Raw genomic sequence first — 15,771 nt, 5'->3', positions numbered from 1 at the left:
AATGATCCTGGGTGTGCTGTGGGAAGGGAAACATCTGGGGACCGGGGAGGGATTCCTCCTCAGGAGTTGGAGTCAGCTGAAGAAGTGGAAGTTTAGGTTGGATTTGTGAAAGGAATTCCCAATATGAGGGTGGTGAAGGGGATGGGATGGAATTCCCAGAGCAGCTGTGGCTGCTCCATCCATGGAAGTGGAAGTGTCCAAGATCAGCCTGGAGCAGCCTGGAGGGGTGGGAGGTGATCCTGGAAAGATGAGAATGATTCTGGATGTTGTGGAGAGATCACAGCACTTCCAGTGTAGGAAGGGAAAATCTGGGAAGTGGAGAGGGAGGGATTCCTCCTCAGGAATTGGAGTAATCAGGTCAACCTGAAGATTAGGTTGGATTTCGGGAAGGAATTCCCAGTATGAGGGTGGTAAGGGGCTGGGATGGAATTCCCAGAGCAGCTGCGGCTGCTCCATCCCTTGGAGTGTCCAAGGTCAGCTTGGAGCAGCCTGGGGAGTGGGAGGTGGGAATGATCCTGGATGTTGTGGAGAGATCACGGCATGTCTGGTGTGGGAAGGGAAAATCTGGGAAATGGAGAGAGATTCCTGCTCAGGAACTGGAGTAATGGGGTCAAACTGAAGATTAGGTTGGATTTGTGGAAGGAGTTCCCAATATGAGTTGGATTTATGGAAGGAGTTCCCAGTATGAGAGTGGTGAAAGGCTGGGATGGAATTCCCAGAGCAGCTGTGGCTGCTCCATCCATGGAAGTGGAAGTGTCCAAGATCAGCCTGGAGGGGTGGGAGGTGGTCCTAGAGAGGTGGGAATGATTCTGGATGTTGTGGAGAGATCACAGCACTTCCAGTGTGGGAAGGGAAAATCTGGGAAGTGGAGAGGGATTCCCCTCAGGAATTGGAGTAATGGGGTCAAACTGAAGTTTAGGTTGGATTTGTGGAAGGAATTCCCAATATGAGAGTGGTGAGGGATAGGATGGAATTCCCAGAGCAGCTGTGGCTGCTCCATCCCTGGGAGGGCCAGCTTGGAGCAGCCTGGGGGGGTGGGAGGTGGGAATGATCCTGGATGTTGTGTGGGAAGGGAGAATCTGGGAGGTGGAGAGAGATTCCTGAGATTCAGGAGTTGGAGTCAGCTGAAAAAGTGGAAGTTTGGGTTGGATTTCAGGAAGGAATTCCCGGTATGAGGGTGGTGAGGGCTGGGATGGAATTCCCAGAGAAGCTGCGCCTGCCCCTGGGTGCCTGGGAGTGTCCAAGGTCAGCTGGGCTCAGTCTGTCCCCCGGCTGTCAGTCTGTCCCCCTGGCTGTCAGTCTGTCCCCCCGGCTGTCAGTCTGTCCCCCAGGCTGTCAGTCTGTCCCCCAGGCTGTCAGTCTGTCCCCTGGCTGTCAGTCTGTCCCCCCGGCTGTCAGTCTGTCCCCCAGGCTGTCAGTCTGTCCCCCAGGCTGTCAGTCTGTCCCCCCGGCTGTCAGTCTGTCCCCCAGCTGTCAGTCTGTGCCCAGGCTGTCAGTCTGTCCCCAGGCTGTCAGTCTGTCCCCCGGCTGTCAGTCTGTCCCCCAGCTGTCAGTCTGTGCCCCGGCTGTCAGTCTGTCCCCAGGCTGTCAGTCTGTCCCCAGGCTGTCAGTCTGTCCCCCAGGCTGTCAGTCTGTCCCCCCGGCTGTCAGTCTGTCCCCCGGCTGTCAGTCTGTCCCCCTGGCTGTCAGTCTGTCCCCCCGGCTGTCAGTCTGTCCCCCAGGCTGTCAGTCTGTCCCCCAGGCTGTCAGTCTGTCCCCTGGCTGTCAGTCTGTCCCCCCGGCTGTCAGTCTGTCCCCCAGGCTGTCAGTCTGTCCCCCAGGCTGTCAGTCTGTCCCCCCGGCTGTCAGTCTGTCCCCCAGCTGTCAGTCTGTGCCCAGGCTGTCAGTCTGTCCCCAGGCTGTCAGTCTGTCCCCCGGCTGTCAGTCTGTCCCCCAGCTGTCAGTCTGTGCCCCGGCTGTCAGTCTGTCCCCAGGCTGTCAGTCTGTCCCCAGGCTGTCAGTCTGTCCCCCAGCTGTCAGTCTGTCCCCCCGGCTGTCAGTCTGTCCCCCTGGCTGTCAGTCTGTCCCCCCGGCTGTCAGTCTGTCCCCCAGGCTGTCAGTCTGTCCCCCAGGCTGTCAGTCTGTCCCCCCGGCTGTCAGTCTGTCCCCCAGCTGTCAGTCTGTCCCCCAGGCTGTCAGTCTGTCCCCAGGCTGTCAGTCTGTCCCCCCGGCTGTCAGTCTGTCCCCCCGGCTGCTGGGCAGACAGGCCGGGCCTTGCTCATCTCTCTCCCTGTCCCAGGCAGGCCGGGCTGAGCTGAGCCGGCCTTGCTGAGCCAGGCTTTGCCGGTCTCTGTCCCTGTCCCAGGCAGGCCGGGCTGAGCTGGGCTTTGCTGAGCCAGGCTTTGCCGGTCTCTGTCCCTGTCCCAGTCAGGCTTTGCTGAGCCAGGCTTTGCCGGTCTCTGTCCCTGTCCCAGTCAGGCTTTGCTGAGCCAGGCTTTGCCGTCTCTGTCCCTGTCCCAGTCAGGCTTTGCTGAGCCAGGCTTTGCCGGTGTCTGTCCCTGTCCCAGTCAGGCTTTGCTGAGCCAGGCTTTGCCGGTCTCTGTCCCTGTCCCAGGCAGGCCGGGCTGAGCTGGGCTTTGCTGAGCCAGGCTTTGCCGGTCTCTGTCCCTGTCCCAGTCAGGCTTTGCTGAGCCAGGCTTTGCCGGTCTCTGTCCCTGTCCCAGGCAGGCTTTGCTGAGCCAGGCTTTGCCGGTCTCTGTCCCTGTCCCAGTCAGGCTTTGCTGAGCCAGGCTTTGCCGTCTCTGTCCCTGTCCCAGTCAGGCTTTGCTGAGCCAGGCTTTGCCGTCTCTGTCCCAGGCAGGCCGGGCTGAGCCCCCAGGCCCCCGTCCCGGACCCGTGCCTGCCGCGGGACGCGCAGGACGAGCTGCGGCACCGGGGGCTGCGCCTGCAGCTGCGCGGCACCGGCGACTTCCAGCTGTGCCGGGAGCGGCTGCGGCCGCTGCTGAACCGAACCAACGGCACCGGGAGCTCCCTGAACGGCGTCGTGCAGCCCCCCCTGCGCCTGCAGAGCAGCGAATTCTACGGCTTCTCCGAGTTCTACTACTGCACCGAGGACGTGCTGCGCATGGGCGGCGACTACAGCGCAGCCAGGTTCACCAGGGCTGCTCAGGTGGGCAAACGGGACCGGCTGCGACTCACAGCAGCGCCCATCAGGGCCTGAGTCCCCAAGGCCTGCAGAAGAACGTGGCCTGAAGAGATCCCACATTCATAAATTCACTGAAGCTGCACAGGTGAAAGAAAGGGGATCAGTTCCTAACTTAGAACAACTCTGCACAAGGATTTTATTCCCCAAGTCCTGCAGCAAAACATGGCCTGAAGAGACCCAAAATTCATAAATTCACTAAAGTTTCACAGGTGAAAAATTGAGATAAATTCCTAATTGATTTGAGCATCTCTCCATAAGGATTTTATTCCCAAACTCCTGCAGAAGAACATTGCCTTAAGGGATCCCACATTCATAAATTCACTAAAGCTGCACAGGTGAAAAATTGAGGTAAATTCCTAATTTTGAGCATCTCTCCATAAGGATTTTATTCCCAAGTCTTGCAGCAAAACATTGCCTTAAGAGATCCCACATTCATAAATTCACTAAAGTTTCACAGGTGAAAAAATGGGGATCAGTTCCTAATTTAAAATTTCTCTCCATAAGGATTTTATTCCCTAAGTCCTGCAGAAGAACATGGCCTTAAGAGATCCCACATTCATAAATTCACTGAAGCTGCACAAGTGAAAAAATGGGGATTAATTCCTAATTTAAAATTTCTCTCCATAAGGATTTTATTCCCCAAGTCCTGCAGCAAAACATTGCCTTAAGAGATCCTAAATTAATAAATTCACTGAAGCTGCACAGGTGAAAAATTGAGATAAATTCCTAATTTAAAATTTCTCTCCATTAGGATTTTATTCCCAAACTCCTGCAGCAAAACATGGCCTTAAGAGATCCTAAATTCACTGAAGCTGCACAAGTGAAAGAAAAGAGATCAATTCCCTCATTTGTAACATCACTCCATAAGGATTTTATTCCCAAAGTCCTGCAGAAGAACATGACCTTAAGAGATCCCACATTCATAAATTCACTGAAGCTGCACAGGTGAAATATTGAGATAAATTCCTAATTTTGAGCATCTCTCCATAAGGATTTTATTCCCAAAGTCCGGCAGAAGAACATGGCCTTAAGAGATCCCAAATTCATAAATTCACTAAAGTTTCACAGGTGAAATATTGAGATAAATTCCTAATTTTGAGCATCTCTCCATAAGGATTTTATTCCCAAAGTCCTGCAGAAGAACATGGCCTTAAGAGATCCCACATTCCTAAATTCACTGAAGCTGCACAGGTGAAAGAAAGGGAATCAGTTCCTAACTTAGAACAACTCTGCACAAGGATTTTATTCCCAAACTCCTGCAGCAAAACATTGCCTTAAGAGATCCTAAATTTATAAATTCACCGAAGCTGCACAGGTGAAAAATTGAGATAAATTCCTAATTTAAAATTTCTCTCCATTAGGATTTTATTCCCAAACTCCTGCAGCAAAACATTGCCTTAAGATACCCGAAATTCATAAATTCACTGAAGCTGCACAGGTGAAAAAAAGGCATCAATTCCTTCATTTGTAACAACCCTCCATGAAGATTTTGTTCCCAAAATCCCCCAGCAAAACATTGCCTTAAGAGACCCCAAATTCATAAATTCACTAAAGCTGCACAGGTGAAAAATTGAGATAAATTCCTAATTGATTTGAGCATCTCTCCATAAGGATTTTATTCCCAAACTCCCACAGAAAAATATTGCCTTAAGAGATCCTAAATCCATAAATTCACCAAAGCTGCACAGGTGAAAGAAAAGAGATCAATTCCCTCATTTGTAACATCTCTCCATAAGGATTTTATTCCCAAGTCTTGCAGCAAAACATTGCTTTAAGAGATCCCACATTCCTAAATTCACTGAAGCTGCACAGGTGAAAAATTGAGATAAATTCCTAATTTTGAGCATCACTCCATAAGGATTTTATTCCCAAACTCCTGCAGCAAAACATTGCCTGCAGCAAAACGATCCCACATTCGTAAATTCACTGAAGTTTCACAGGTGAAAAAAGGGATCAGTTCCTTCATTTAAGCATCTCTCCATAAGGATTTTATTCCCTAGGTCTTGCAGAAAAACATCCCTTTAAGAGATCCCAAATCCCTAAAATCACCAAAGCTGCACAGGTGAAGGAAAGGGGATCCATTCCTAATTTAGAACATCCACAAGGATTTTATTCCCAAAGTCCTGCAGCAAAACTCTTTGTGTGGATCAAAATGTTCTCACAAAATTTGGGATTTGCCTGACTGGATATTCCCAGAGAGTTTAACATTAATTCCACCCAAAATTCCAAATGTGAATCAAAATATTCCCAGAAAAATTGGGATCCTGGATATTCCCTGAGAGTTGAACGTTAATTCCACCCCGAATTCCAAATGTGGCTCAAAATATTCCCATGAAATTTGGGATTTTCCTTACTGGATATTCTCAGAGAGTTGAACATTAATTCCATCCCAGATTTCAAATGTGGCTCAAATGTTCCCACAAAATTTGGGATTTGCCTTGCTGGATATTCCCAGAGAGTTGAACATTGATTCCACCCCAAATTCCAAGAGTTGAACATTAATTCCACCCCAAATTCCAAATGTGGATTAAAATAGTCCCATGAAATTTGGGATCCTTGACATTCCCTGAGAGTTTAACATTAATTCCACTCTAAATTCCAAGAGTTTAACATTAATTCCATCCCAGATTCCAAGAGTTTAACTTTAATTCTACCCCAGATTCCAAATGTAGATCAAAGTATTCCCATAAAATATGGGATCCTGGATATTCCCAAAGAGTTTAACATTAAATTCATTCCAAATTTCAAATGTGGATCAAAACATTCCCATGAAATTTGGGATCCTTGACATTTCCTGAGATTTAACATTAATTCCACTCTAAATTCCAAGAGTTTAACATTAATTCCATCCCAAATTCCAAGAGCTGAACTTTAATTCCACCCCAAATTCCAAGTGTGGATCAAAATATTCCCACGAAATTTGGGATTTTCCTTACTGGATATTCCCAGAGAGTTGAACATTAATTCCACCCCGAATTCCAAATGTGGATTAAAATATTCCCATGAAATTTGGGATTTTCTTTAGTGGATATTCCCAGAGAGTTGAACATTAATTCCACCCCGAATTCCAAATGTGGATTAAAATATTCCCATGAAATTTGGGATTTTCTTTACTGGGTATTCCCAGAGAGTTGAACATTAATTCCGCCTCAAATTCCAAGAGTTTAACATTAATTCCAAATTCCAAATGCAGGTCATAATATTCCCATAAAATTTGGGATCCTGGTTATTCCCAGAGAGTTTAACATAAATTCCATTCCAAATTCCAACAGTTTAACATTAATTCTACCCCAAATTCCAAATGTGCATCAAAATTTTCCCCCAAAATTTGGGATTTTCCTTACCTGCGGTGCAAGCTGCTGTTCCTTTTTGATGTTTGGTGTTTTGGATGATTTTTTCAGGTGGGATTTTCCCTCTCCAGGCGGGAGGAGTGCTGGGATCATTCCCTTTTTCCCGTTTTTCTCTGATTTCCTGCAGGATTACTGTGCCACGCGGTGGTCGGTGCTGCGGGAGCGCTTCGAGCGCGGCCTCTACGCCCCCCACGCGGATCTGCACCGGCTCAAGTGAGCGGGGCTGGCCTTGGGCTGGCCTTGGGCTCAGCTTTGGGCTGGGCTTGGGCTCGGCTTTGGGCTCGGCTTTGGGCTGGGCTTGGGCTCGGCTTTGGGCTGGGCTTTGGGCTGGCCTTGGGCTGGGCTTTGGGCTGGGCTTGGGCTGGCCTTGGGCTGGCCTTGGGCTGGCCTTGGGCTGGGCTTTGGGCTGGGCTTGGGCTCAGCTTTGGGCTGGCCTTGGGCTGGCCTTGGGCTGGGCTTGGGCTGGGCTTTGGGCTGGCCTTGGGCTGGGCTTTGGGCTGGGCTTTGGGCTGGGCTTGGGGCTGGCTTTGGGCTGGGCTTGGGCTGGCCTTGGGCTGGGCTTGGGGCTCAGCTTTGGGCTGGGCTTTGGGCTGGCCTTGGGCTGGCCTTGGGCTGGGCTTGGGCTGGGCTTGGGGCTCAGCTTTGGGCTGGGCTTGGGCTGGGCTTGGGCTGGGCTTTGGGCTGGGCTTTCGGCTGGGCTTGGGGCTCAGCTTTGGGCTGGGCTTGGGCTGGGCTTGGGCTCGGCTTTGGGCTGGCCTTGGGCTGGGCTTGGGCTCGGCTTTGGGCTTGGCTTTGGGTTGGGCTCGGGCTCGGCTTTGGGCTGGGCTTGGGCTGGGCTTTGGGCTGGGCTTTGGGCTCGACTATGGGCTGGGCTCGGGGCTGGCTTTGGGCTGGGCTTGGGCTGGGCTTGGGCTGGGCTTTGGGCTGGGCTTTCGGCTGGGCTTGGGGCTCAGCTTTGGGCTGGGCTTGGGCTGGGCTTGGGCTCGGCTTTGGGCTGGGCTTGGGGCTCAGCTTTGGGCTCGGCTTTGGGCTCAGCTTTGGGCTGGGCTTGGGCTCGGCTTTGGGCTTGGCTTGGGCTCGGCTTTGGGCTTGGCTTGGGCTCGGCTTTGGGCTCGGCTTTGGGCTCGGCTTTGGGCTCGGCTTTAGGCTCAGCTTTGGGCTCGGCTTGGGCTCAGCTTTGGGCTCAGCTTTGGGCTGGGCTTTGGGCTGGGCTTTGGTCAGGAAGTTGCTCCTGCCAGGGCCTGTCCGTTTGGTGGATCACTGGGAGTGGGGAAAAAACTTGGGAAAGGTCTGAGAATTGTGAAAAAATCCCTTGGAAAAGCTGAGAGTTCCAGGTTTAATCGTGCCCCGCGGTTGCTGGAATGCTGAGCTGAGTTTAACCCGTTCTCTCTGACTGATCCCAATGTCCTTCACTGATCCCACTGTTCCTGACTGATCCCACTGTTCCTGATCCCACTGTTCCTGATCCCACTGTTCCTGATCCCACTGTTCCTGATCCCACTGTTCCTGACTGATCCCAATGTCCTTCACTGATCCCACTGTTCCTGACTGATCCCACTGTTCCTGACTGATCCCAATGTCCTTCACTGATCCCACTGTTCCTGATCCCACTGTTCCTGACTGATCCCAATGTCCTTCACTGATCCCACTGTTCCTGACTGATCCCACTGCTCCTGATCCCGCTGTCCTTGACTGATCCCACGTTTCCTGGCTGGTCCCACTTTTCCTTCCTGATCCCATTTTTCCTGGCTGACCCTACTGTCATTGACTGATCCCACTGTCCTGATCCCATTTTTCCTGACTGATCCCACTGCTCTTGATCCCACTGTTCCTGATCCCACTATCCTTGACTGATCCCACGTTTTCTGGCTGATCCCACTGTTCCTGCCTGATCTTATTGTCCCTGATCCTATTTTTCCTGGCTGATCCCATTTTTCCTGGCTGACCCCAGTCTCCCTGATCCCATCTTTCTGGGCTGATCCCATTTTTCCTGGCTGATCCCACTGTCCTTGACTGACCCCACATTTCCTGGGTGACCCCACTGTCCTTGATCCCACATTTCCTGGCTCACCCCACATTTCCTGGCTGGCCCCACTGTCCTTGATCCCACATTTCCTGGCTGATCCCATTTTTCCTGGCTGACCCCACTGTCCCTGATCCCACATTTCCTGGCTCACCCCACATTTCCTGGCTGACCCCACTGTCCCTGATCCCATTTTTCCTGGCTGATCCCATTTTTCCTGGCTGACCCCACTGTCCTTGATCCCACATTTCCTGGCTCACCCCACATTTCCTGGCTGACCCCACTGTCCTTGATCCCACATTTCCTGGCTGACCCCCCTGCTCTCCCCAGGTTCCAGTGCTTTAAGTCTGCCTGGATGTTCGAGGTTTTCCACCGGGGCTTTTCCTTCCCGGAGAGCTACGGGAGCCTGAAGACGGCGCTGCAGGTCTACGACAAGGAGGTGCAGTGGACGCTGGGGGCCATCCTCTACCGGACCCGCTTCCTGCCCCTCAGGTACCCTGGAGACGCGGGAACACCTTTGGGAAGGGGTGGGGATCCCTCAGATTGGGCTTTTTAGAGCCTCGTCCCCAAAACGGGCTCAGATTCCTGCCCAGAGCCAAGTTGGAAGTGGAATTTTGCCTCCAGAGCATTTCTGCTCTTTTCCAGGGACATCCTCTCAAAAATCTGGGAGAAGCCTTTGGGAGAGGATTTTGGGGATGGGAATTTGTGATTTTTAGAGCCTCAGCTTGTGCTTTGTAGAACCTCAACTTGTGATTTTTTTCTTACTCCACCCAAAAGAGCTCTGATTCCCACCAGGTTGGAAGCAGATCTTTGCCTCCAAAGCGTGCCCGTTGTCCCTCTGCTTTTTTCCAAGGACATCTCTCAAAAATCTGGGAAAAGCCTTTGGGAGAGGATTTTGGGGTTAGGAACTTGTGCTTTTTAGAGCCTCAACTTGTGGTTTTTAGAGCCTCAACTTGTGATTTTTAGATCATGTCCCTCAAAATGGGCTCAGATTCCTGCCCAGAGCCCAGTTGGAAGCGAATTTTTTTCTCCAGAGCATTTCTGCTCTTTTCCAGGGACATCCTCTCAAAAATCTGGGAAAAGCCTTTGGGAGAGCATTTTGGGATGGGAAGAGGTGGTATCCCTCAAAATGTAGTTTTTAGGTACCACTCCCCCAAAATGAGCTCTGATTCCCACCCCGTTTGATTCCCACCAATTAGGAAGCAGATCTTTGCCTCCAAAGCCTGTCTCTTGTCCCTCTGCTCTTTTCCAGGGACATCCTCTCAAAAATCTGGGAAAAGCCTTTGGGAGAGCATTTTGGGGTGGGAATTTGTGGCTTTTAGAACCTCAGGTTGTGCTTTTTAGAGCCTCAACTTGTGCTTTTCAGAGCTTATTCCTCCCAATGAGCTCTGATTCCCACCAAGCTGGCAGTGGGATTTCTCCTCTACGACGTTCCCGTTGTCCCTCTGCTCTTTTCCAGGGACATCTCTCAAAAATCTGGGAAAAGCCTTTGGGAGAGCATTTTGGGGATGGGAACTTGTGCTTTTTAGAACCTTAGCTTGTGCTTTTTAGATCCTGTTCCCCAAAATGGGCTCGGATTCCTGCTCTGAGCCCAACTGGAAGTGGAATTTTGCCTCCAAAGCACGGCTGTTGTCCCTCTGCTCTTTTCCAGGGACATCTCTCAAAAATCTGGGAAAAGCCTTTGGGAGGGGAATTTTGGGGATGGGAATTTGTGGCTTTTAGAGCCTCAACTTGTGCTTTTCAGAGCTTATTCCTCCCAATGAGCTCTGATTCCCACCAAGCTGGCAGTGGAACTTCTCCTCTGAGACGTTCCCGTTGTCCCTCTGCTCTTTTCCAGGGACATCCAGCAGGAGAATTTCCGCGGCACTCACTCTCACTGGAGGAGTTTCTCCTTTGTGTACAACCACTACCTGTTCCTGGCCTGCTTCCTGGTGGTGCTGCTCTCCATCCTGCTCTACCTGCTCCGCCTGCGCCGCATCCACCGCCGGCCGCTGCCCCCCGGCGCCAGCCCCGCTCCCCTCTGGCTGCCCGAGGGGCTCCCCCCGCAGAAAATCCCGGGGTAGGCTCCAGGCTGGGCCATTCATCCACACACACACACACACACACAGAAAAAAAGCCATTTTTGCCTCAGGGTTCCTCCCCCTTTTTGGTTTTTTTGCCCCTTTTGGAGAAGCGGAGTTGGGAATTCCGGGCAGGCTTGGGAATTCCGGGGGAATGGGGTGGTGAGGGAAAAATGCCAAAAAAAAAAATTGATTTTGTTGGGAATGTTGCACTTGGGGGCGTGCAGGAGAGGATGAGTTGAGTTCCCAGCTTTGGGAGAGGCTGAAATCCCAGAATGAGCTTGGGTTTTCCCAATTGGAAATGGGAAAATGGGATTGGAATGAGTTTGGATTTTCCTTGCTGGATTCCAGCATTGCCATCCCTGCTCTCACTTTGGACTCTCAAATAACAAGAAGTTCCAAAAGCAGGGAAAAACAAACCAAAACCAACCCTTTTAGGGCATTTTCTGTGATTTTCCCTTCTGGAATCACTCCTGGGATGGAGAAGGAAAATCCCTCACATCCAATGCTGTGCTTCCATAAAAAACTGCTTCCATCTCTTCTGCTCCCTCCTTTTTTTCCTTGGAAGAGGGAAAAGGATTTCCTCCTTTTTCACCCTCCCAGTGGCACCAGTCGCTGCTTTTAATCCCAATTTTCTGTTCCATAATTGTGGAGAGACCTCCCAGAAACTCCAGGAATGTGAAGAGAACTGGAAAAGCAGAGGAGAACGTGCACAGGGTCTTTCCAAGTCCTCTGGTAATTTATATTTTATTTAAAACTGTTGATTTTACTTGAAAGTCAATTTGTCCATGATTAAAAGTGGGATTTCTATGAACCTTTGGGGTGTGGGTGTTTTATTTGTTAATTTATTTGTTAATTTTATTTGTTAATTCTCCAGCTGGACAACTTCCAAAAGGTGGGAAAATGCAGGAAAATTGGATTGTTTCATTATTGGAGAACTGGATACATTTTTTATCATAATTAATCTAAAAGTCTGGATAATTGAAATTGTTTTATGGTCTGGTTTTGATGGTTTTTTACCTTTGTACAGAGAATTTAGGCTGAATTCCACCTCAATTTGGGTGCTGAATTTCTGCTCCTCCTGCCCAGCACGGGCTGGAGTCAGAATTCCCTGGATTTGGGGCAGAATTTTGGAGCAGAATCTTTCACTGGACCTTCAGAATTCCAAACACTTTCCTTTGCTAAAGGATATTTTTGAAGTTGACAAAATCCGAATTTTGGCAGAGTTTAAATCCAAATCTGGTTTCGGGTGAGGGATGAGAAAATCCAGGGCTGGAATTGGGATTGGGAAATCAGGGCTGATAAAAATGATCCCAAAATTGACCCTGCCAGAGCTGGAATTTCCTCTCCTCCTTGGCCCAAATCTCCAATTTCAGGATTAAATTTTTTAAAAAAATCCTGTGGGGCTTGGAAATACCCAGGGAGAAGTGGCAGAGTCTCGAATGCAGCAAGGGGGAAAAAAAGGCCAAAAAAAGGCATTAAAGTGTAATAAAAGCGGGAAAAAATAAAAATCAGAGGGGGAAAATTGGGGAAAAATGGGGGAAGAAAATCAGAAAAGAAAATGAAATCAGGGGGAAAATGGAAAAAATAAAATCAGGGAAAAAAAACAGAAAAAAAAATGGGGGAAAATCGGGAAAAAATAAAATCAGGAAAAAATAAAATCAGGGAAAAAATCAGAAAAACAAAGGGGGGGGGAAATCGGGAAAAAATAAAGTCAGGAAAAAAAATAAAATCAGAGAAAAAAATGGGAAAAAGTTTAAATCAGGGGAAAAAATGGAAAAAAAAAAACAGGAAAAAATCTAGGAAAAAAACAGAAAAAAATAAAGTCAGTGGAAAAATCAGGAAAATATCAGGGAAAAAATGAAATCAGGGAAAAATAAAATTGAGGGAAAAATCAGGGAAAATTAAAATCATGGGGAAAATTGGGGAAAAATAAAATCAGGGAAAAATCAGGAAAAATTAAAATCACGAAAATATTAGGAAAAAATTAAGGAAAAAATAAATGAGCTTTTAAAAAGTTGAAGGGACAATTGTTCATAAAATAAATTTCCTTTCATTGGAGGGAGGAGCAGAGAATTCCAGGCTGGTTTGGGTGGGAAGGGACCCAAAATCCAGATTTAAAATCCAGATTTAATCCCCATCCCTGGCCAGGCCATTCCTGCTGTGCCAGGGATTTCTTGGTGTCCCCTCGGTGTCACAGAGGGGTGTGACCATAATTGCCATTAATTGGGCCTCATGAGGAGATTTTCCTCATTTCCCACTGAAATCCCAGGGTTTGGTTTTTTGGGAATGTCCCCTGGGAAGGGTTTTACATCCAGCTCGTCCCTCTTGGAATTCTGCTGGGAGGGACCCAAGATTTGGGATTCTGGGGGCTTCTTTGGCTTTGTTTGTCTTCCTCCTTCATCCCTCCCAAATCCCAGGGATCCCAAATCCCAGAGATCGCCCATCCCAGAGATCCCAGATCCCAGGGATCCAAAATCCCACATATCCCAGATCCCAGAGATGCCAAATCCCAGGGATCCCAAATCCCACAGATTCCACATTCTAGAGATCCCACATTTCAGAGATCCCAAATCCCACGGATCCCCCATCCCAGAGATCCCATATCAGGGATCCCAGAGATCCCAAATCCCAGGGATCCCCCACCCCACAGATCCCACATCGCACAGATCCCAAATCCCACACATCCCACATTTCAGAGATCCTAAATCCCACAGATCCCACATCCTAGAGATCCCAAATCCCAGGGATCCCACAGATCCCACGTCCCAGGGATCCCATAGATCCCACATCCCAGGGATCCCACATCCCAGGAATCACAGATCCCAAATCCCAGGGATCCCAAGGATTTGCAGGGTGGGCTCAGCCAGAGGAGGCAGAACCCGGTGCCGTCTCCTGAGGGGGAAATAAACCCCAAATTAATCCCAAATTACCCCAGATTATCCCCCCAGATATTCCTGTGGCTCCACCAGGAGAAAACCCAAAGGGATTTTCCATCCCAGCGCTGGGGGGGGGGGGGGGATTCCTTTGGGATCCTCAGCCTGGAATTCCCAACCCACGCTGGGATTTGGGGTTTCCTGCCCTGACAAAATCCATTTTCCCTCTGCAGGTGCTTTAGGGACAGGCGAGGGAGGGGAGCAGGGCAGGGAACGATCCCAAAACTCTCCGGCCCTTTAAACCCCCCCCTCGCTCCTTCCTTTGGGGTTCCCGTGTGGAGAAGGCCCCAAAACGGCCCCAGAGGGAGAGGGAGAGGGAGAGGGAGGGGGCGGCTCCTGCGGGGCCCCCGCGGCACCACCGGGACCGGTGAGCGCCGGGGCCGGGGCACCTCGTCCCTGCCGAGGGCCATTGTTGTCCCCAAAGTCCCGGTACTGTCCCCAAATATTGTCCCATTGTGGTCCCCAAAGTCCCATTGTTGTTCCCGAAATTCCATTGTTGTTCCCAAGGTCCCATTGTTGGTATCAAATAACGCGTGAAGCTCCTGAGAGCTGGCATGGGCCTGGAGGACTCCCCGTGCCCCTCCCCGTGTCCTTGTCCCTCTGTCCCTGTCCCTTCCCCGTGTCTCTGGATCTCTGTGTCCCTGTCCCTCTGTCCCTGTCCCTCTGTCCCTGTCCCTCTGTCCCTGTCCCATCCCTGCATCCCTGTGTCCTTTTCCAGTGTCCCTTCCCTGGGTCCCTTTCCCATGTCCCTGTCCCCGTGTCCCTGGGTCCCCTCCCTGTGTCCCTGTCCCTTCCCTGTGTCCCTGTGTCCTTTCCTCGTGTCCCTGTCCCTGTGTACTTTCCCTCTGTCCCTGTGTCCCTTTCCCATGTCCCTGTCCCTTCCCTGTGTCCCCTCTCTGTGTCCCTGTTCCCGTCCCTCTCCCTGTGTCCCTGTCCCTGTCAGACCCATTTCCTGCCTGGCACAGGGAATCAGCACTCCCAGGTTTTCCCTAAAGGCTGAGGAGGGATTTGGGATTTGGGATTTCCCGGGAGTGTTCCTGAGCATCCTCCCCTTCCCCAGCCCGACCCCGTTCAGTTCCTGCCTCTTCTCCCTTCTCCTTGGATCAGCCTTTCCCAAGGCCTGAGGGATTGGGGGGCTCCTGAGGTGACTTCCCTGGATCCTGTCCCTGGATCTGATCCCTGAATCCCATCCCTGGATCTGATCCCAGGCTCCCACCCCCAGATCCCATCTCTGGATCCAATCCCAGGTTCTCACCCCCAGATCTGATCCCTGGATCTGATCCCTGGATCCCATCCTTTGATCCTGTCCCTGGATCTGATCCCAGGCTCCCACCCCCAGATCTGATCCTTGGATCCCATCCCCAGATCCTGTCTCTGGCTCCCATCCCCCGGGTCCCACTCCCAGATCCCATTCCCAGATCTCATCCCCAGATCCCATCCTTGGCTCCCACACCTGGATCCCATTCCCAGATCCCATTCCCGGGTCCCATTCCCGGATCCCATTCCCTGGTCCCATTCCCGGGTCCCATTCCCAGATCCCATTCCCAGATCCCATTCCCTGGGTCCCATTCCCGGATCCCATTCCCGGATCCCATTCCCGGGTCCCATTCCCGGATCCCATTCCCGGGTCCCACCCTCAGATCCCATTCCCGGATCCCATTCCCAGATCCCATTCCCGGATCCCATTCCCGGATCCCACCCTCAGATCCCATTCCCAGATCCCATTCCCGGATCCCACCCTCAGATCCCATTCCCGGATCCCATTCCCAGATCCCATTCCCGGATCCCATTCCCGGATCCCACCCTCAGATCCCATTCCCAGATCCCATTCCCGGATCCCACCCTCAGATCCCACTCCCGGATCCTACCCTCAGATCCCATTCCCGGCTCCCGTTCCCGGCTCCCGTTCCCGGGTCCCTCCGGGGCTCCCTTGGGGCAGGGCCCTTCTCCCCCTGCCGGGAGGGGCCGGGAATTCCCGGGCTCGGTGCCGCAGGAAGGGGCAGAAGCGCCCAATCCTCACTCCCAGCCTTTCCCGGGATGCGCTGGCGCCGCATTCCCAGCGCTGCCCCCGGCCCCAGCTGCGCTTCTCCTCCTTTTCCTTCCCAGAAATTCCCTCTCTTCGTGGTTTTTGGGGGAAAAATCTTCATTTTCCCTGTTCCATCCCCATCTCCTGGGGTGGGAATCCGTCAGGGAATGGGTGTGGGGGGATCCTTTGTCC

The 15,771-nt window shown here is 51.3% G+C and overlaps 1 protein-coding gene across 5 annotated transcripts in view; it reads left to right on the top strand.

Moving 5' to 3' along the window:
• The window catches only part of ENTPD4 (ectonucleoside triphosphate diphosphohydrolase 4), a 29,256-nt gene extending 17,825 nt beyond the window's left edge, over window positions 1-11,431 (top strand). For all 5 annotated transcript variants that reach the window (XM_066567310.1, XM_066567311.1, XM_066567309.1 and 2 more), the window contains 4 exons: window positions 2,836-3,148; window positions 6,662-6,747; window positions 8,888-9,049; window positions 10,395-11,431. In XM_066567310.1, the coding sequence (XP_066423407.1) occupies window positions 2,836-3,148; window positions 6,662-6,747; window positions 8,888-9,049; window positions 10,395-10,620 (787 nt within the window). In that variant the 3' untranslated portion in view covers window positions 10,621-11,431. The remainder of the gene's footprint in view (window positions 1-2,835; window positions 3,149-6,661; window positions 6,748-8,887; window positions 9,050-10,394) is intronic.
• The last annotated feature ends 4,340 nt before the right edge of the window (window positions 11,432-15,771 follow it).

This window comes from Molothrus aeneus, chromosome 29 (genome assembly GCF_037042795.1).
Source record: "Molothrus aeneus isolate 106 chromosome 29, BPBGC_Maene_1.0, whole genome shotgun sequence".
NCBI lineage: Eukaryota > Metazoa > Chordata > Aves > Passeriformes > Icteridae > Molothrus > Molothrus aeneus.
This window is presented reverse-complemented; position numbering and strand designations above follow the sequence as displayed.